The sequence below is a fragment of the Eleginops maclovinus genome, chromosome 8 (assembly GCF_036324505.1).
Source record: "Eleginops maclovinus isolate JMC-PN-2008 ecotype Puerto Natales chromosome 8, JC_Emac_rtc_rv5, whole genome shotgun sequence".
NCBI classification, from domain to species: Eukaryota; Metazoa; Chordata; class Actinopteri; order Perciformes; family Eleginopidae; genus Eleginops; species Eleginops maclovinus.
In genome coordinates, this window is record NC_086356.1 from 19105920 (window position 1) to 19126344 (window position 20425).

General features: G+C 39.0%; 3 protein-coding genes across 5 annotated transcripts; 1 reads left to right on the plus strand and 2 right to left on the minus strand.

Annotated features, from left to right (window-relative positions):
* Window positions 1-2334: 2334 nt before the first annotated feature.
* Window positions 2335-4102, minus strand: foxd1 (forkhead box D1). The gene has a single exon (XM_063889847.1). The coding sequence runs from the start codon at window positions 3867-3869 to the stop codon at window positions 2853-2855; it is 1017 nt and encodes a 338-aa protein (XP_063745917.1). The 5' UTR covers window positions 3870-4102; the 3' UTR covers window positions 2335-2852.
* Window positions 4103-9052: 4950 nt separating this feature from the next.
* Window positions 9053-13175, plus strand: btf3 (basic transcription factor 3). 2 transcript variants are annotated; one of them, XM_063889441.1, is made up of 6 exons: window positions 9053-9151; window positions 10433-10501; window positions 10636-10749; window positions 10834-11035; window positions 11693-11755; window positions 12677-13175. In XM_063889441.1, exons 2-6 carry the CDS (start codon window positions 10433-10435, stop codon window positions 12721-12723), a joined length of 495 nt encoding a protein of 164 aa, XP_063745511.1. In that variant the 5' UTR covers window positions 9053-9151; the 3' UTR covers window positions 12724-13175. The 2 variants fall into 2 exon arrangements, with proteins under 2 accessions (XP_063745511.1, XP_063745512.1); XM_063889442.1 differs by having other exon boundaries at window positions 9087-9214.
* Window positions 13176-13579: 404 nt separating this feature from the next.
* On the minus strand, window positions 13580-18183 carry ankra2 (ankyrin repeat, family A (RFXANK-like), 2). Of its 2 annotated transcripts, none has more exons than XM_063889439.1 (9): window positions 18081-18183; window positions 17493-17819; window positions 16928-17086; window positions 16783-16848; window positions 16313-16410; window positions 16083-16208; window positions 15911-15977; window positions 15698-15778; window positions 13580-14357 (listed from the first exon to the last, which is right to left on the minus strand). In XM_063889439.1, exons 2-9 carry the CDS (start codon window positions 17773-17775, stop codon window positions 14302-14304), a joined length of 936 nt encoding a protein of 311 aa, XP_063745509.1. In that variant the 5' UTR covers window positions 17776-17819; window positions 18081-18183; the 3' UTR covers window positions 13580-14301. The 2 variants fall into 2 exon arrangements, with proteins under 2 accessions (XP_063745509.1, XP_063745510.1); XM_063889440.1 differs by having other exon boundaries at window positions 17919-18147.
* Window positions 18184-20425: the final 2242 nt, after the last annotated feature.

Here is a 20425-nt window from a genome sequence, read left to right on the forward strand (position 1 = left end):
GTTTTATTTAATCTTTTTTTTTTTTTAGACACGATTTATTTTAAGATACATCCTTATTCAAAACGGCAGCGTTTAAAAATGATCATTTCAAATGTAGCCTTTTAGCTGTACCACGAGGGCATATAGGCTTGGCCCTGAGAGGCATAAACCAGAGTCTGGCTTCATTCATTCTTAATGAAACGTGTTTTCAATATGGCGATAGAATGCCTGGTATTAAATCAGCGTGTCCAAATTACGATTTTCCAATTGTTTGAAGCCCAAGATACGTTTGGAAACATCCATTCATTCACATTAACAAACTGCCATTATGAAAAACGAATATTTAGAAAATGAGCTAATAGCCTACCACAGCAAGAAGACAGAGGAAAGACTGCTAAATGAACTTTACGCTGAGTGCAAGAAATATTATAGAATGTGAATGGACCGCAGACACACACTAGGCTACACCATTGTTAAGAGAATAGAATTGTTTTATACATGCCATAAAACACCATGATAGGCTCACAGTATTTAATATATCACATATAATGCGTAAAATACATTATGTGTATATAAACTGCATGGCAGATAATACTTTTCAAGGATACAATATGAACATCGTTATCCAACGGTGTCAATCCCTATTGAACTCTTTTTTGTAATTTGAGAAGGAAAGCACTATATTAAAATGTAGTATTATTGTAGGCAATTGGAAAGAATCTGCTCAGCTACAAGTTATTTTAACTGGTCCTATTGCATTATTTATTCTCGCATGTTCCCTGTTTAACCTACTCTATTTGTAAACAAGTCCATACAGTACAACTGACCTCCTTCTCTAGTGTGTGAGTGTGCCTGTCAGTCTCTGGTTGCGTGTTACATCATCACGCAATCGCTGTCCTCCCGTGGCCTACTGAACTGGCTCTAAGCGCTGCACCAATTTAGCTATCTACTACACACACGCTGCTTTGAATCAGGGATGCAGACACACGCAGCGGCCGGGTGCACACATCCAGTCACGGAAGCAGCGCGGCTGTACAGTATAGGCTGCAAGCAGAGCTCATAAAATATTAAAAGGAAACACATGCAGCATCACACAGGAGCTACAGCCCTGCAGCTTCAGCACCTGCTTCACACAGAAGTATGTAGCCTATTAGAAAATAAAAATATATAACGTAATCCAAGTCTGTCTAATTATACTGTCCCCTATAAATGGGTATTTGTTTGTGCATGGCAACTGTTCTGTAGTCAAATGAATGAGCAAGTTCTGAGGGTGAAACATAAAACCAATATTTCTGTATGTTTTACTAAAACTGATTATTTTTCTTTTATATAGCCAATTGAAGGCTTTATTTGAAGTGTAATTCATTAGTTTTTAGTTTTTGCCACTATACAGTTACTATCTGCACTTTCCGTTGATAGAAAGTCAATATACTCTGCACTGAATTGTTCTTTTTTTTAATCCATTAGCAAAATATTGCTAACTAACCCCTTTTTACTGTTGCTCTTTTTGGTGCGTAATTATCTGCCTAAAAAGTGGCACACTATTTGGCTTCTTATGTCACCACATCCTTTCCTGTAAAATAAATGGGAGTAAACCCTAAAATATGTAAAGTGGGTGAAGATGATTTTAACCTGCACTACATATCTGCCCATGCAGACCCTGTTGGCCCCTGTGGCACAGCAGAACAAGACTCCACACATTTTCTTTTCTCTGGTTAAAAAACTGTGTCAAATAAGAGCAGATAATGAAATATTACTCGAGAATTGTTTTCTCAAGAGCTGGCCAGCTGTCGACACCAGCACCGGGATAATCACCGACCTGAAGCAGGCAAAATGCAGCCCCTGTCTCACCCCTGTGACACCTTCCTGTCCGCTCACCGTCATTACGAGGATGAGTGTTAGAGGGGTCAGATGGACACGCAAGCCTCGTGTGCGCATGTTCCAAAGCACACAGCACTGACTTTAGATAATGTGCAACATCTGAACAACCGGATTACAAAAACAAAGACCTACGAGTCATTTTTTCCTCCTTTCCGTAATATAGGCTTAAACACTTTAAAATTACGCCATACAGATGTTACCCTACCTTTCACTGTCAGCTGAATGAGCATTAGCATAATCCCAATGTAAAGTTCAAATAAAGTTTCCAGGGGAAGAACATTTTAAAAACTTCCTATTGGAGATATTTTGCAAGATTATTTAGCCAAATTCCTTCCTCAATGTAAAACCCTGTGGTGGTAATATAGGCCCAGCAGGTTCAATGTTAATTAACAAATGTATTTCCAAACAAATTACCTTTTTTGCAAAACAAAATTTATTCTTGTTGAAAAACAAACTGTGTAAAAATATCACACTTCAATTACACAAAACTTGCCCAAAAAATTGTACAATGTTTTATTACTGAAATAAACACACACTGCATATTATTATTATTATAAATGTATGACTCTCTGTGTTCTTTTAATACAAAGTACAAATCAAAACCTTAAAATGTTTTGATTTGCCAAACTAATAGAAAAAAAACATGGATGTGTTTGACACAAATACATTATTAGCCTATTCTCCAAACATGTGATCATTTATAACCTGTCCATTAATCCGTTATCCTGAGACGCCCTAAACAGTGACTGAAACGAATTACTCCATGGAAAATACAAGTGGTAGTCTGATTCACACCGAAAGAAATGAACATAAATATATATTTTTAAACAGCATGAATATAGGCACAAATAGTGTTTTCTTTGTTATGTCCATCATTCAGCTGCGTGCTATCAAACAAACATACAAAAATAATCCTACCTTCGAAGAGGGGCGTTTTTTGTTTTTGTTGCTGTTTAAGTCTCTCGAAAAGTTTTTAAGACATTTAACAGTCGCTAGTGCCGCTCAACACTGCTGGGGAAGTTTTCTACGGGGTGTAAAGCAGCTCCGGGGTGGCCGGCTGCTGGAGGCCCCAGAGAAGAAGTTAAGACCGGGATAACGGCCGGGGAAGTCCTGGAGGGGCTAAGCGACCCCCCAATGATACTCTCTATGGAGAAGGGGGACCTCTGCACCGGGGAGCCGGACTTCTGCACCGGTACTGCAGCTTGCACGCTGGCTGAACCCAGGCTGGAGCTGAGCTGGGGATAAAACCTAGTCCTGGCTAAGTCCGTGGTGGTGGGCATCAAGGAGGGCGCAGGGATAATGGTTCCCGTGTGTGAATGCCTGGAGTGCTGCTGTTGCTGCTGTTGCTGCTGCTGTTGAAACGCAAAAAGTGCAGAGTGTGTGTGGTAGGACTGGAGCTGGATGCCGTATCCTCCGCAGCCATACGGTCCGTACCCGTACGCTGCAGCCGCGGGGATAAAACTGTTGTGTTCCCGCAGCAAGTCCTGCGCCTGCTGCCGCTTGAAGCGCTTCCTGCGCCGCAGAAAGCTCCCGTTGTCAAACATATCAGCAGACTCAGGGTCCAAGGTCCAGTAGTTGCCCTTCCCAGGGTTCCCGGGCTCCCTCGGTATCTTCACGAAGCAGTCATTCAGGGACAAGTTGTGTCTGATGGAGTTCTGCCAGGCCGGGAACTTCTCCCTGTAGTACGGGAAGCGGTTGCTGATGAAGTCGCAGATCTCGCTGAGAGTGAGCCTCTTTTTGGGGCTCTGCAGGATGGCCATGGTGATTAAGGCGATGTAGGAGTAAGGGGGCTTCACCAGGGTGTTCTTGCCCGCCGGCTTGTAGGAGGAGGTGGAGCCGTCCAGGCACGGAGGAGGAGAGCCGTCCAGGAGGATGCCGTCGTGCATCTGCGCCACCTCGTCCACGTAGGATCGCGTCTGGCTGTCTCCATCCTCCCCTTCGCCGACCACGTCTATGTCGGTCTCTTCCGAAAGGATGGAGGCATCCGACATCTCTGAGCTCAGAGTCATGGCTCACACACGGTTGTGCGCTCCGACGCCAGATGAGGAAGACGATGAGATGCCCTCCCTCTTCAAAAACTCATATGAGGAGGGGGAGAGGAGAGGACCACGTGTCGCCGTCGGTGAGAGCTGTCCCCCTGTTTTCTCGCTATTTCCATATGTTTTTTAAGGTTTTTTTTATCACCCACTAACGAACGGTCCCGATGCCAGGCCAAGGGAAATGTGCCGGGAAAACCTGCAAACGGGGCCAAACCTGAATAACAGAGGGGGCGGATCTTCTCCTGGTATTTGTACCGCCGCTCTGGTCACATGGGCAGGAAACGTCACTAAGGCAAATGAAAAGAGAGAGAAAAAATTAAATAACACAAAAGGTCTTTGAAAATTAACTGAGTGGTTTAAAAAAAAAAAAAGTTTGGTGTGGCCTACATCCTTTTTAGTGGTCATCCATGGTGGCTGGTAGTCCGCCTTAATCTGAAGGTTCTATTCTACCGCAGTGTTTTGCGCAAAAATAGATGTTGGAAGATAAAACTGATTTTTCAGAAAGTGTAATTAAGTGGATATCTTGACAACCGTTTTGTTTATTTAAGCTTAGTAATACAGGAATCAGATGCATTTGTGTTCTAATGTGCAGAAATAATAAATCAAAAATACTTGGAACAAAACAAAAAGTGTCTGCTAAAATAAAAGACATTTGTGATATATATTTATATATTTTTTTACCATGACTGCCTTGTGAAACAGTGCCGCCGACTGGTGCACCGTATATCCAGGCAGCTCAGTTTGCGTGATCCAGTAGTTATCTAGATTATCCGCAAGCCATTTGTAATGGAAAAGAGTCAGCTGTTAACTCGCATCAGTCACGGGTCACGCAGAGCATGCAAGCCCCAGATATACAGGCCTCTGCCGTGCGTCTGGAGCATAGTGCTGGGTTTGTGTGGACATTTATAAAACTCTTTTATTTTATTTCATGGAGTTAGGTAAATGAACAAATATTTAAAATGCTAAAAAACATAAAATAAAAGTTTTACAGGTGAATCACATAAAATAACAAAAATGTCAACAATATAAAAAAATAAACAAAGTGTGTAGGGCCAATCAAAGCACATAACACTTAATATATATACCGAATTGACCCTAAATTAATTATGTAAAGCGATGTTTGTTGAATTAACATTATTATTCGATTCATGTTTAATTTATAGAGATAAGTTAACTGAGTTTAGAAATAAATGAAAGTGTGGTTTAAGAAAAGGGATGAGTAAAGATAATGTTTTATAATTATTTTTATCTTTAACGACCATCTCGCTGCGTTCAGATCTGCCTTCAAAAGTGACTTATTAACTTAGTTGGCCGAAGATGATTTTAACATGGTTTCTTTTTTTTGTTAGGTGATCCATCAGAAACATATTTTTAATAGCGAAAACAATTCAAACAAAGCAAACGCATTTACTAAAATATTGCATTTTGCTCATTTAGATTATATATATTTTTTAAACTTTACCAAATTTATGGACAGTGCACTTTTTTCTTCTCCCAAAACATAAACCCCTTTTTCCGTAAATGCAGATAGCCTAAAAAAAAAAAGGGAAACTACTATTAAAACATAAAACATCTACATGAAGTTGCTCATGCTGACTTCTCTCTAGCTGACACATGTGTTCAGGTGTCAGTAACTGTTCAGAGGTTCCTATTGGACAAGCGCCATCTAGCGGTGAAAGTGTCTCTGAAGTAGAACACTTGACGGCCCATAAAAGAGAAAAACTGTTGCAGCTGTCACAACCATCAACTCACTAACCTCCCTCAAACTAACCATTTTTAATAAAGAGTTTGGTGTAAAGTATAAGTGCTTTGTCATTCTGCTAATAAAGCTCTAATTCTACTGGCCCCTATAAATGACTATTTGTTTGTATGCATGGTAACTGCTCTGTTGTAAAATGAGAAAGTTCTGATGGTGAAAAATACCCCAAGATTTTCTTTATTTTTTGTAAACAGTAATTGTTATTTTTCATTTAGATAACTGGTTGAAGCATGTATTTTATTCATCACTTCTGACATTTTTTTTTTTAGAAAGTAGACTATAGGTGCAATAAAAGAAGTCAATAACTCTGTATCGATTGTTGTTTTTGGATGGACAAAAATAATCTGTAAACGAGTTTCATATCTACAAACAAAAAGGTAGCTATGACACTCGCTCACGCTCTACATGCATTAATTAATTATCTAATTTGAAGTTTCAAAAATACATTTAAAATAAAGTTTCGTTTAGAAAAGTAGACAGGAGTGGTTGTTGGAACACGTTTTAATGTGCTTATGGACAAATTGATGTCCTGATGGACATAAACAAGTTGTACGCCTCCAACATTATCTTGTATCGCTCTTATTTTAAAGTAGAATGCAATAACTATGTGGTGAGGTTTTTTTTCAACATCAGACCTGCAGTTTGTTCCAAACGTAAATTTAATTCTCGATAGAGTTAAACATGTATAGAAAACCGTTAAATAATAACAAAAAAGCAAGTGCATTTCACTCTTATAAAGCGAAGAGCCCAAAAGGTTCAATTTAAGCGAAAGACTTGTGCCAATGAACTGTCTGAAACTATCAGAAACAAATCAACATAACTGAATAAAGACCAGGCGATTATATTTTCTCTTCTTGAGCCGACACTTGCAACACAGGGCTCGCATGTGTGGTAAACCAACTCTAAAGTGTTTCAAAATTCCCCCTCTGCGATCCCAGGGTGTTTCCGTGCCACGGGGTACCAAGAAAGCACTTAGCTGCATGGTTAAACGCAATCCCTGCCTGCTGCTACTCTGACAAAACCTGAGTGTCACCAAACCGGTCCGTCTGAGGGTCTGCGGCCCATGTGAGTATCACATGCAGAGGCAAGACAAAGTGCCACACCAACACAGATACTGAGCGTGAGGTGAGGGGGACTGCAAGAATAACAGTTTTCATCAATCATATAAATTAAACAATACCCTAGATACAGCTTGAAATTTGTTTCAATTGCGTACAACTTAATGTGAACTGCACTTGTTTCTCAATATCTTCAAAAGGGGGCTCTTAAAATACTGAATGCCGATTTAATCAGAGTGCAAGCCTCTTTTGAAAAGTTTCTTGTCACATTTCTGAACCAAACTGTTCATTTATTGTAATTGACTGTCCCCAAGTCTTCAATAAAAGTGTATTCAATGGGTTACTTTTTCATTACCCCTTTAATGGACATTAGTAATTAATTAAGCAATTAACAAAAAACATGTTTTACAAGTTTATGAAATGCTCCAAAAGTCCCTGATGTAGCCTCAGGTTAATGATCAGTGAAGGGGAGAAGGCATGTGATCATCATGGGGGTGCACAGCAGGAAAACTACATTTAATATTGTTTTTATTAAACATTACATTTTGAAAGACATATTAGTGGATGTTTTCTGTATTGACTAACATCTGGTGGCTACAGGTACATGCAATCATGTCCAAAACATGACATACACTTTATTGTCTTGAAGGTTGTTATTGGTGCTTCATATTCAAGTTTGTAAAAGACAAAATAATACAAAAAGTAAACATTTACTTATCACACCTTTATTATTATTATTATTATTATTATTATTATTATTATTATTATTATTATTCATAATGTTGGATATCAAGCCTATACATTATTCATTTTAAGTTAAGTGTGTGTATATAAAAAGAATTTCATGCTGATGTTGTGATGTAGGTTTAAGTGCAGTCCATCAGAAGAAATGATTTTCTATCATTGTTTTAAGTTAAAATGTTCAACATCATACAGACTTTACAGATACACTCAATAGACCAAATGCAAAACAGTCACAAGACAAACACATACACAGTACCAGATCTCTCGGAGTAAAGCTGATCTGAGGTCAAATATCCTCTGAATTTAAATAGAGGGCACACATTAATATCATATTCCCATGTTTGATTCAACTGGCACAGCACACACTTACTGTTACTACATTTCAACCTAAACTTTGTTGATTTTACTGCAGCAATCTGTACTTAGATTGAAGGTGAAAGGGTCATATTTTAAAGGTTTTCTGATTGGACCAGTGTATCTGCACATTAATATAGACATTTGAGTTATTTGTTATTATGAAACATGATATCAAATAACACAATTGTCCAATTAACACATTTAAAAACTATTTTGGTGCATATGGTGTTTCTGCATGTATATAAAAACATTATTTTGATAAAGATGCAATCAATAGGCTATGTGAAATTACAACATTGGCATAACTATATAAAAAACATAGTCTTCTCTCTAATGTACTGTTAATTTAAAAATAAGTTTCTCTGGTAAATGGACTCTGTCATTATCATGCATACATATTGTAGTGTAAACTACAAATATATCATGATCAGTACGCTTATTAAGGTAATGGTTTATAAAAAAATATATGTTTCCGTTCCTCCAGAGGTGCCTATGAATGTGTTACTGTCACAACCCTTTACATCCATCTGAAGGAGTTACCATTAGCTGCAGCCTGAGCCTCTGTGTTTTGTTCAATCAGCAGTGGACTCTTTTAACAGACAACAACAAACCAACAAGGTATTGGAAATACTTGTGTCATGCCTATAGACTTATAGAGAGTTCAATTAAATATTGGCCTGAAAATGTAACAAAGGTTGGTGTTTATTGCAGTGCTTATTAGGGCGACTCCTGTGCTAGATTGCACGTTGTATGTCACATCTTCCTCCGAGTTAAAAGAACTTAGCACTGAAAATACACAAATACAAGACGAACACATAAATGCAGTTCACTTTCTAGCTATCTCCAAAATCTTTGCATATTGTGCACCTGCATGTGCTTCAAAGGAACAAATACTTCAAGGAGAGAATGAAGAAAGCCTCAGAAGGCAGATGCATGAAGATTACAATAACAACATTTATTATTTTATTTATTGTTATTTTTGCCAGGATGAATAATGGATATGTATGGTATGCTTATTGTATAATGTAAAGTACTTGCAAACACTTTGTTTAAGTAGTAGTCTTTAACACTTATTTCCTTTTAGAACATAAACATAATAACATACATTTATAAACATTTAAATATCGCAAATTTGCTAAATCTGGGTCAGCCCAAAACCCAAATATGCCCTTATTTTGACATTTCAGTGATAAAGCGAAAGTTTTGCCTGAAAAGCTAAACTCAGGACATGAAAAGCCCCTCCACCAGTTAGCGCTTTTTGCCGTACGTCACTTCCTCCTTCCTCTCTCTCGCTTCCATCTTGCTCCCCGCATGTGTCTGCTGTTAGTTTACAGGTCAGTGAGGAGCTTTAAATACCTTCTTCCCTGCACTGTTTCCCCCCGATCCGACGGCAAGAGGTAAACGAAAGCCTTTTCTGAGTAGAAGGCTGAAATCCTCCGAGCTGACGTTACTGACGCAGTGTGTGTGACAGGCCGTCCGCTCAACAGGCTCACAGTTAGCTCAGAAGCTAGCTAAAGTTAGCCTACAAGTTATTGCACAAAAGCTTAACCACACCTTGTTTCGGGGCAGTAGTTTGCTGAATTAGTCAGCAAATGTTAGCTTAAACGTCATGTCTCCACTCGTGGTGCGTTTGGCTTATTTTGTTTAGCCTAACACTGTTTTGTTATGTGGCCGTCTTAGCTTGTTGTCCATAATAAAGGCAACATAGAAGGGGAAGCATTAGCTTTTGGTGGCTAATTAACCTAACGTACCGCATTTGATTGTGACAAAGACAGCTCTTCACATGCTTTTCATGTTTTAATTTGACTTTGATTACGATCTAACTGCAGACTACCACGCCCACAACAAAATCCATCCTCCCTCTTGAGTCTGTTTGCATGTGTGTAGTTAAATTAGTCATATCATCACTTGTTTACACATTTTTCATTATTTGGATGAGATGCGTTTTCAAAGTAATTGCGTGTATGGCATGTTAGAGATTAGTGTTGTTTATTCGGATTTCCTTTCATTTGCAGTATCTATGTGAAGTTTAATGTTTCAGATGCATGTGATTTACTCTATTTATGTTTAGCATTACGTTTTTGCATGGGTGTTATGAACACGATACAAGAATATTATAATGGAGTATGACTACATTAACTTTAGCAGTATGATCATGACGGTGAGACCTAAATACATGATTATATGAACCTGCTCTTCTTTGTTAATGTGCATGTGAAAAGCTTTCAAAAGGAAAGTCACATTGTAATTCTTTGTAATGTTGTGCAATCTCCGTTTGAGTATTATTAATTGCAACACCAGTCAAGGTGTCTTTGTCTTTGGTAGAAGTCTCATTTGTATTGCTTAGCAGTCCGCTCATTCTACAGTCTCTACTTGCATGGTTTGCTTTGTGTCTTTATTCCCTCTGTTTTGACATATTTTAAAAAATATATCTTCTACCCCTGACATGTTTCGCTGTCTTGACCATGATATAATATTTACAAAATATTAAATGTGGTGGTTTTACTTAATAGATTATCAAAAATCCAAAGTGTGTTGTGTTAAATGTGTTAAACATGGAGGCTGAGTATCCAGATACACCAACGAATCTAATGTGATGTATTTGATGTTTTCAGATGAAAGAATCAATTATGAATCAAGAAAAACTTGCTAAACTACAGGCACAAGTCCGCATCGGCGGCAAGGTAAGTGACAAAATAAATATCACAAAACTATTACAAATGCAGCCTAAAAGTTATGGAAACATAAATTATGCTTGAATAGTCAGTTAATAAGTGGAAGTTTACATGGTAATATGTTTGTGTGAATGTCCCAACAGGGCAGTGCTCGCCGAAAGAAGAAGGTTGTACACAGAACGGCCACCGCAGATGACAAGAAACTTCAGTTCTCCTTGAAGAAACTTGGTGTCAACAATATTTCTGGTATTGAGGAGGTAGGCATACATTTTCATCTTGGTTTTCTCCCACTGTGATTAAAATGACTGTTGTTAACAGTGTAACACTTTGGTCGGTTACAGGTTAACATGTTTACAAATCAAGGAACAGTCATCCACTTCAACAATCCCAAAGTGCAGGCCTCCCTCGCAGCCAACACCTTCACCATCACTGGCCACGCTGAGACCAAGCAGCTGACCGAGATGCTGCCGGGCATCCTGAACCAGCTGGGAGCCGACAGCCTGACGAGCCTCCGGAGACTCGCAGAGGCTCTGCCCAAACAGGGTCAGTCACCTATTATGCTAAAACCTGTGCGGTGATGCAAAATTAGGAACTGTAGTGTAATTTTATTCAAACTTGTTTAACCCTCTGAGACTCACTGGGCCATATTCAAGTAAAAAAAACATGCTCTCTTTACACTGTCATAACTTTGCAATGGTTTAAGCTAGCCTTTTTCCTAAATAGTGAACATTGCTAACCAACTCTTTTTTTCGAACCCCTCTTGTTCCATAAAAGCCAGTAAGTTCTGTGGATAAAACAAATGCTGTGTGTTGTAAAAGATGTGGAATCTTTCCCTATTTGCATGTTGGATTTGCTTAGTCTATCTGTATGTAAAGTGATTCATTTTCATCCAACATTTTTTTGGTGACGTTTTCTGAATCGAACGCTCTCATTTGCTCCATTGGATGCCACAGACACACATCCAAACTGTTTATACACACTTTCAGAAGACTGTGATGATTCTGGGAATGCAAAGAACTTTAATATACTGCTGAAATGCTAATTTCTACGGAAAAACATAAGGGTATACAAAAAAAGAAGGGTCTTAATGTGGGTCTCGGAGGGTTAAAGAGGTTATTTCCTTTTGGATTCAATCATGATTGTTTTGTGGCCGTTTAAGCTGCTCTTCAAGCTTTTAACAGATCCTTTCTGTTCTTGCAGCTTCAGATGGAAAAGCGCCAATTGCAACAGTAGAAGAAGAGGATGAAGATGACGATGTTCCAGGTGAGTGCTTCAATGTCTCATTACGCTCTTCTGTCTATGCACTGCAGTCAGTGTACCGTGCAACATTAAAGATGTCTTCAACACGTCTCAAGTCAAATGTAGTCCTCTTACATTAAACTCATCTGCAGTCTTTTTATGGAAATCCTTCTTCCACTTGTTCATAATGGGGGAACACTGTTTTCTTTGCTTTCTCTCGGTTAAATAACATCTTCTGTTTGTTTTCTTTTGGCTTGTGAAGGGGGTCAAATGAAGGGAATTCATCAATGACTTCAGAATAATGGTGCAATGTTTGAATCTCATGTTCATTGTTTATAAGATCTCAAGATCCAGTTTGCTTTTCTTTGTGAGGACAATAGGCCAAACACATGAGGTTGCCATTACTAAAATCTCAGCGTTTCCCAGGACTTCTCTCCCTGTAGCCTCGGCCCTCGCTAATGTAACAAACCATTACACGTGTACTCAGCAATAGGAGCCGTCGGGGTCTGATGGCACAGGGGTTAACAGCCATCCCCATCATGTTGTTATTGGAGTTAAGTTTCCTTTTTGTTCTCCCACTGAAGGAACATGTTTACTCAGACCTTTTGAATTGTTTCCATTTTAACCCTCGAACCTTTGAGCCAAAACGTTGAAAAGGCAGATTTCTCACTTTTCATGGAGTAATTGAAGCCAACCTTTTGATGCTTTACGCCATCATTTTTACAGCTGCTTTCAGAAGTTGTAAGGGCCTCATCTGTGCAGCACATTGCGGTATATTTAAGAGAGGGGAGAAAGATGAGCAAAAAAAATGTGGATTTCGTTGCACCTAGTATCAAATTTCAGATAAACACACTTTTCCTGAACTGTGCTCGGGTACCATTGAGTCTTTGTGCATGCCTTTCTCCCTGACTGAATCAATTTACCTCTCAATTTGTGTCTTTTCAGACCTGGTGGAGAATTTTGATGAAGCATCCAAGGATGAAGCCAACTAGAGGGAACAGGACTCTCTGAAGTGTCATAACTTGACAGGACCATGTGAGGCACAAGATGTTTTTCTGTCTATTTTTGAAGTGGAAAGCTTACAGTTTCAGCTCTCTAAAACGTAACACCTGAACAAAGTACTTGCCTACCCTGAAGTGCAATATTTTTGAGTAATTTTTCTAAAATAGTACTCTTAAGTATTAAAACCTGGGGGTTAGCAGTGTTAAAGTGTTAAGGTATTTTAGTCCTCATTCCACTTCTTCTTTTCCATCAGACTCTCCAAATGCTTGTTGTGCTCTGTGGTTTGTATGTCTAGTTTAGAAGGAGAGATTGTGTGTAAAATGTTGTGTTTAAGGCTCCTGCTGTACATCTTTTTCCTCTGTTACTGAACCTTATTCTTGTGGCCTCGGTGAAACCACCATATCTGGAATAAACATTTGCTACTGTCAAAAAATAGACAAAATGTCTGCGTTTTCTGTCACATCAAGTAACACTTCAACAGTTCAAAACTAAAGTTGCCCTCTTGTAAATTGGTCTTAACCTTAATATATAACTCTATTTTAAATGTGTACCTTATTGAAAAATGTCCAGAACTACATTTGAAATGAGATTTTTGTGTATGAATCTTGCCTATAAGAGAACATTTCTTCCTCTCAAACTATAATTCTTTGGATATAAAAAAAATGAATTGAAATCAGTGTATATGCCCTGCTCCTAGATACAAAACTTAACTACTCAAGTGTTTTTTCCCCATGACTGCAAATGCAGTTTTAAAATATCTTTGAATTAAATAGTGGTTTGAGCTATAGACACTAAATCTGATTAATATCTGTACAGAATGATGGATGACACTGAGGGCAGTACAACTTGTTTCTTTACACACCGTTTATGTCTGGTATAAAATGCAAGCAGCAACACAATCACAACATTGTGGGACATTTTACCGAGGTGAGGTTATTTTGAATTCACAACACAGCAGACATTAGTATCACAATACACAGAAACAAAACAGACTTAAAGCAATATGAACACTTTTTCACAACACAATGTCTAAATTATTCAAATAAATAAACTCAGAGCAACCAGCTCAAAATATCCTTAGGATCAACAAACAGCTTGGCTGCATCATAAAAGCACTCTGTTATTTTGATATGCCCACTGTAGGTCCTCAGGCGCAAAATGAACCTCAGAAAATGTGCTCACTAGGAAGACCGTATGAACATGAGGCAATTCAACATGTAACTTTAATTTTCAAAACGGTTCCTTATTACGTGTAATAGGTTAATTGAAAACACACTTGTTATGACAGGAAAAGATGTAATGTCATATCTGATTATTAAAAGACAAAAAAAACCACCATGCTTAAAGATCAATCAAACCTACACTGCACATCTGGCAGGATAATGGATATTAAAGATTGAGTGCAGCGCATGCTGGGTTGAATAACTCTACTTAAAAAATAAAATCCACACAGCACAAACTTTCATGTCCACTGAATGCACAAAATATTCCAGTTAACCCTCAGCCGGGCATGCTCCATGATTGTCCAGAGTCCTCCCTTCAGTATTTGTTTTCCTTAATGTCACAGTTCACTCTCTGATTCCCATCAGTAACTTCAGCAAGTGGGCCTCCATCACCTGTTGAACTAAACAGAGGAACATAAAATGTTCAATCAACAGAGCCAAGTCTCATTTCAAGTGTATACTAAAAGGTGACTTTATTAAGCAGCAGAGAACATACTATTTGACTTGGTGTTGCCCTTGTGTTGTGTTTGGAAGTGTTTCCGTTCATGGTGTTCACGGGTCAATTTTGACCCATGATTTAACTCACTCCAAAACACTCAAAAATGATGACTATCATGCAATATTGTTTTTACTACATCACAACTAACTTATTATGCATTCATAACTGTACAATACTGTTTTTATTTTATGGCCCAAAACACATTACACCACATATTTTAAGGAACAATGGGATTCAATTCCCTCATTAAATTCCCTATAGTGAAGACAGTGGGTCATTATGTTATCTGAATATACTAGAGTAATATTAGAATACAATTTCAAATTATTGTTACAGTGGGGGTGGGGTGTCTAAAGTCAAAGATGAATCTTGATTGGGCAAATTTGACCCAGAGTCACCCACAACAAGGCACTGCTGGGTCTGCCCAGACATGAACACCAAGTTATACATTTTATGGGGGGGAAACCTTCAGACTTGGCTAAAATTGTCAAACCCTGTTTTGTGGCGTTGATATGTATATATAAACACTACAAAAATACATATAAACATACACTGCCTGGCCAAAAAAAAGGTCACCAGCCTGTGGGGGCAGTGATCTGGGGTTGCTGCAGTTGGTCTGGTCTAGGTTCAGCAACGTGCCCAAAGCATGAGGTCAGCTGACTACCTGAATATACTGAATGACAGGTTATTCCATCAATGGAGTTTTTCTTCCCTGATGGCACGGGCATGTTCCAAGATGACAATGCCAGGATCCATCGGGCTCAAATTGTGAAAGAGTGGTTCAGGGAGCATGAGACATCATTTTCACACATGGATTGGCCACCACAGAGTCCAGACCTGAACCCGATTGACAATCTTTGGGATGTGCTGGAGAAGACTTTGCACAGTGGTCCGAATCTCCCGTCATCAATACAAGATCTTTACGAAAAATGTATGCAAGACAGAAATAAATGTTGTGACATTGCAGAAGATTGAGGAAACGATGCCACAGCGAATGTGTGCCGTAATCAAAGCTAAAGGCGGTCCAACGAATATTACAGTGTGTGACCTTTTTTTTGGCCAGGCAGTGTATAAACACTATATTTGTATATATATATATATATAAACACAAACAAAATAATATATTGTTCCGATAAAAAAATGTGGGTAGTTATTATATAATTTTAACTTGAAACGGGTCATGGGAGACCCAAACACAACAAAAGGGTTAAATCAGTGTGTCACGCTTCAGGGTTAACATACCATTCCGGTGGCCCATAGCCACAGCCATGTCCATTGCATTGAATCCAGAGTCTGACTCAATGGTAGGATCAGCACCGCTCTCTGTAAGACAAACACATTCCAAAACTTTATTATCGGACAAGTTAGGTACAAACATACGACAGGTTTAGTCTATCAATGGAGCTGGACTTTTCTGACCACAGGTGTAACTTTCAGTTTAAAGTGTCTCCTCACCTAACAAGATTTCAACACAGCGAACATGGTTCCCGTGAACAGCGTACAGCAGAGGGGCTCCTCCATTCTGAAAGCCACAGATGGAACATCACAACAGGACACAGGGCTTCATCTGATAACAGCAACATTAAATCCCCAGCAGTCATTTTAAAGTATAGCTGAGTGTTCTTACCCAGTCATATTCATTGACATCCACACCACAATCAATGAGCATCTTCACAATATCAGTGTATCCCTTACTGCAGGCCAGGGACAGTGCACTCTCCCTCCCTTTGGCCAGGAGGTTGGGGTCAGCACCCTACAGCGTAAGTCAATGACATTGGAATAATAAAGCAAGCTGCCTATCTCTGCTTTAATTCAATCATGAGAACTGAATAATACATTGAGTTAGGGATTCCGTACATTTTGGAGCAGAAACTCCACAACAGCGATCTGTCCATGTGCAGCGGCCCACATCAGGGGGGTAAAGCCTTCTTCATCTTGGTGATTGATTACAGTCTCTATTAAAATGAAACATAAAAAGAAAAATGATGACTACATAAATATGTTCATCTAACCCACTTAACCTTGGCAGAAGTGCACAATACTGACTTACAACTAACATATTTAAGATGAAGGGAATGCCCATTATACCAAATATGTTCTGGTTCCTGCATATTGAATATCAGAATGACTTATGAGTTTTTTTCTCATTTGATTATTAAATCTATATCTTTGGTTTTGGGGTTGTTTGTCTGACAAGATGTTTAAAGATATTGCTCTGTGAAATTCTTTTCACTATGCTGTTACTCAAAAAGCCCTATCGAAGATAAGAAATGTGGAGTATTGTTTAAGATCATTTCACCAGCATGGCGACCCATATTGCTGCCTACCTTGTTCAATCCTGCTGGCCAGAAACACCATCTCCCCCTGGGCTGCAAGCTGATGAATGGACAAAGCTGATAGGAAAAACATGTATAGATGAACATGTTTGACTTAATTCATGTTAAATGTAGTTAACACAACTGTGCTACTTACAGTGCACCAATAGAGGTGTGGAAGAAACCTCATTGCCCCGGTGTTTGTTGGTGAGTGTGGTGGACTGTTTGATGGGGGAGAAATGTTTGGTGGTGGAGGGGGTGTACACATGGCGCACTTGTATACCCGGTGAAGGTGAGGTCTGGATGTTGCACTCGGCTGAAAGAGAGGAGAAACATTGTTTGGTGAGTTAAAACCTCGTACACAGTGGAGTAAAGCGATTTACTAAAGTACTGTACTTAAGTAACATTTTGAGATACTTGTATTTTTCTAGTATTTCTATTTTGTTAAACTTTGTATTTCTTCCCCACAACAATTCAGAGGTTAATGGTGTACTTTTACTCCACTCCAGTTTTCCCTCCAGATTTGTGAAATATAATCAGCCCTTAAATCAGCCCTTTAATCAGCCCTTAAATCAGCCCTTTAATCAGACTTTAAATCAGACTTTAGTTCACGTGGAGTAAATTTGCAAGCTACCCTGCAGTATACAAAGCCATTAAAACTAGGTTTCCACCTCTGCTCGTACATACGTCATTATCACAAGATTAATAAAAAGGGATCTTACCTTTGAATAAAACAGAAGCCACCTCCAGATCAGAGTTGACCTGGTCCTGGATGTTCTTGCTGTCCTCCTCGTTGAGCGACTTCACAAATCTTGAGCAGACATTCATGTCGAAGCGGTTGGGCAGGATGAACTTGATGCCCATGGCCACATTTTGGGGGCCTGTGTCAACTGGGCTTGCACCAACCGACTGCTCCGTCTTGATGGTGCTCAAATCCGGCATCACACAGATCCCCTCCATGTCCTCAGCTGTCCCACCAGAGGCTGACATGCTAACGTTGTCCATTCAGCGAGGTGTCACACTGAGATTATACTGTAGACACTGCAAGCCTGAAACGAGAAAATAATATATATTAAAGACACCATTAGTTACCGTTCACATTTCATTAAAACATATCCTTATTTTAGTTGAAATCGAATGTTAAATACCTAATAACTGTTAGCTATCAGTTAGCATGCTAGCTGTTGTTATTGTTACCATCCGTTAATGACTTTTAACAAGCTGTGGCAAACCAATATTAACATGGACACACATTAAATGTAGGAGTAAATGAAATAAGGGTATCACTTTGTGTTTCATAAATGTCTTACTCGACTAGGCATTGTTTTATTTATATATCCTCATGCGGCCATCCCTCTTTATTCGGTGTTTTGATATTTTCACACATGCGCAATTGGTTGCGTCCAGTACCGTGTGCATCCGCTATTTACTTCCCTCTATTTAGTTCCATTGAGAGAGAGAGAGAGCGAGAGCGATAGATAGAGAGATAGGTAGAGGTACTTTATTGATCCCAATTTGGGAAATGTTTTCGTTGCAGCAGCATAAAAAGAAGGCAAAGTAATTACAATAAAATAAAATAGCATTAAAAAAATATACATTTGGGACAGCAAATGTACACCAAATATAAACAAAAAACTATATATAAAGCAGGATATTATATGTACAATGAGTTTGAAAGGTGTGGAATATTAAATGTTGTTGTTATACAGTGTTATGGCAGTGTGTAGCAATGTTCTCCTGTACCTGTCCTTGTGACAACGGAGCTGGAGCAGTCTGTTGGAGAAGGAGCTGTCTGTCCAGCTGCAGGTGGAGAGATGTGTAGCTGGGTCAATCTTACTATTCGGTGCCATTTCAGCATGGTAACTTTCAATCAAAAAATACAAAATGTTTGATGTTTTTAACATTTCATCTGAAAGAGGGATTTTCAAACTATAAGAAAAATGTATTGGTCCAGCTATGGATATTATACTGTAATGTTTTTTTACCAAATTCTTCACACATGACGTAAGCCAAATGTCCACCCTGTTATGGGACATTCTCATTCCTCTTGATAACTGTTTTGAATGCACAGTTTTAGTAATATTTACATTTTCTAAGAGCTACAATGTCCCTCATTTCACCCTGCAAGGATATTTTCAGAAAGTATGCATAAACAAGCATTATATTGAAAGAGGCCATGTTCAGTTTAAGGCACAATGTAATTTCAACACATTTCTTTTAGATTTAAATGGAATTTGAACCCATTTTTAAGTACATTTATTTTGCTGATTCATTCCCTTCAAATAACCACAGAGACATGCATTAATTTGTTGATTTGATTTAATTAACATAAAAAACACACACAGGTAACAGGATGGACAGAGGAGAAACAGGGTGGACAGGAAGTAACAGGGTGGACATCAAACCAGTGAACAACAAACATTCAAGAAACATTTAGCACCTCTCAACAAACTCATGTAGATGCATGTCCACATTGAACAAACTCTCTGTACACCAAAAATCACTCACACCTCTCACCTCTCAACTATGCAACAACAAGACAGACAGAGACAGACAGACACAGACGGAGACAGTTATGGAACAGACCAGCAACCCATGTGTTTTCCAACAAAATCCCACACCATCTTCTCCAGCTGAACTGACCTCTTATTCAGAGGTTGTGGCTCTTTCATTAGACACACAACCTGGTCATCCCTGTACCATGAAATGTCCTCTCGTGGACTTGGCCAGTAGAACTTGTTGGTGCCATTCTTGTGCATGCATTTTACTTGTACATCATCCTCAACCTCCAAGATGATGCCTGGGTAGGGCTCACCATCATAATTGATAATGCACCACTGACCAATGTTGCCTTTTGAGATGTTCTCAGGCCGTGATGGTCCTTCGGTGCAATGCAGGCTTGCCTCTTGACCCATGCTTGCCTCTTGACCCATGCTCACCTCCTTCAGGTCATAGCATGCACAGTCCAGCACACCTTTGTCTGCCTGGCAAAGGCAAGTTATGTCCCGGTATTGAATTGTTCCCGGAGAGGAACTGAGGACTTGATGTATTTTCATTGTTCCTTTCACAGGCACAAGTCGTCCTGTTGTCATCCGACTGACGTCATCTCTTAAGAAGAAGGCCTTAACTTTCTGCTTGCACTCAGCAGGTAATCTGTTGCTTTCCTTTCTTTCGAAAGTCATGAGCCCTCCATCTTGTCTTTGACCACGCTTTTTTGAAAAGCCCAGAGTCGTCTGTGCAGCCCTCTGTAGCCTGTATTTCTTTATAATTTTTCCTATTGTTGTTTTTGAAATAATTTGCCTCTCTCGTTCCTTTTTGGTGTTTTTGTATTTATTTCTGATTTCCTCAATTATTGATTCATGCAGTAGTAATCTTCTCCTAATTGTGTTGTTCACTACTTGATGACGCAGCAGTGCATTCACTGTAGAACGTGGGGATTTTTTCCCCCCTCCCAAACGCTGGCACCTCTTTTTGTATTTTTCTTTTTTTCTCTTCTCCTTCAGCAAAGAGGCCTTTAGTTGTTCAATTTCATTCTTGAGCCTCCTCCTCCCCTGTCTGACATTCCGTCGTCCAACAACAGATTGTCTAAAACACAGAAAGCATACAGTATCGTCACAATTAACAATCACTCTTTATAGATAAATGTCTATGCACC

Bases quoted from the DNA above. Each gene is read 5' to 3' on its own strand.
- foxd1 (XM_063889847.1), bottom strand. From the start codon at position 3,869: ATGACTCTGAGCTCAGAGATGTCGGATGCCTCCATCCTTTCGGAAGAG.
- btf3 (XM_063889441.1), top strand. From the start codon at position 10,433: ATGAAAGAATCAATTATGAATCAAGAAAAACTTGCTAAACTACAGGCA. The intron at 10,502-10,635 runs GTAAGTGACAAA...ATGTCCCAACAG, and splicing joins AAGTCCGCATCGGCGGCAAG to GGCAGTGCTCGCCGAAAGAA. The intron at 11,036-11,692 runs GTCAGTCACCTA...CTGTTCTTGCAG, and splicing joins AGAGGCTCTGCCCAAACAGG to CTTCAGATGGAAAAGCGCCA.
- ankra2 (XM_063889439.1), bottom strand. From the start codon at position 17,775: ATGGACAACGTTAGCATGTCAGCCTCTGGTGGGACAGCTGAGGACATG. The intron at 16,411-16,782 runs GTAGGCAGCAAT...TCATTTTAATAG, and splicing joins GGCCAGCAGGATTGAACAAG to AGACTGTAATCAATCACCAA. The intron at 16,209-16,312 runs GTACGGAATCCC...CTTACGCTGTAG, and splicing joins TGGAGTTTCTGCTCCAAAAT to GGTGCTGACCCCAACCTCCT.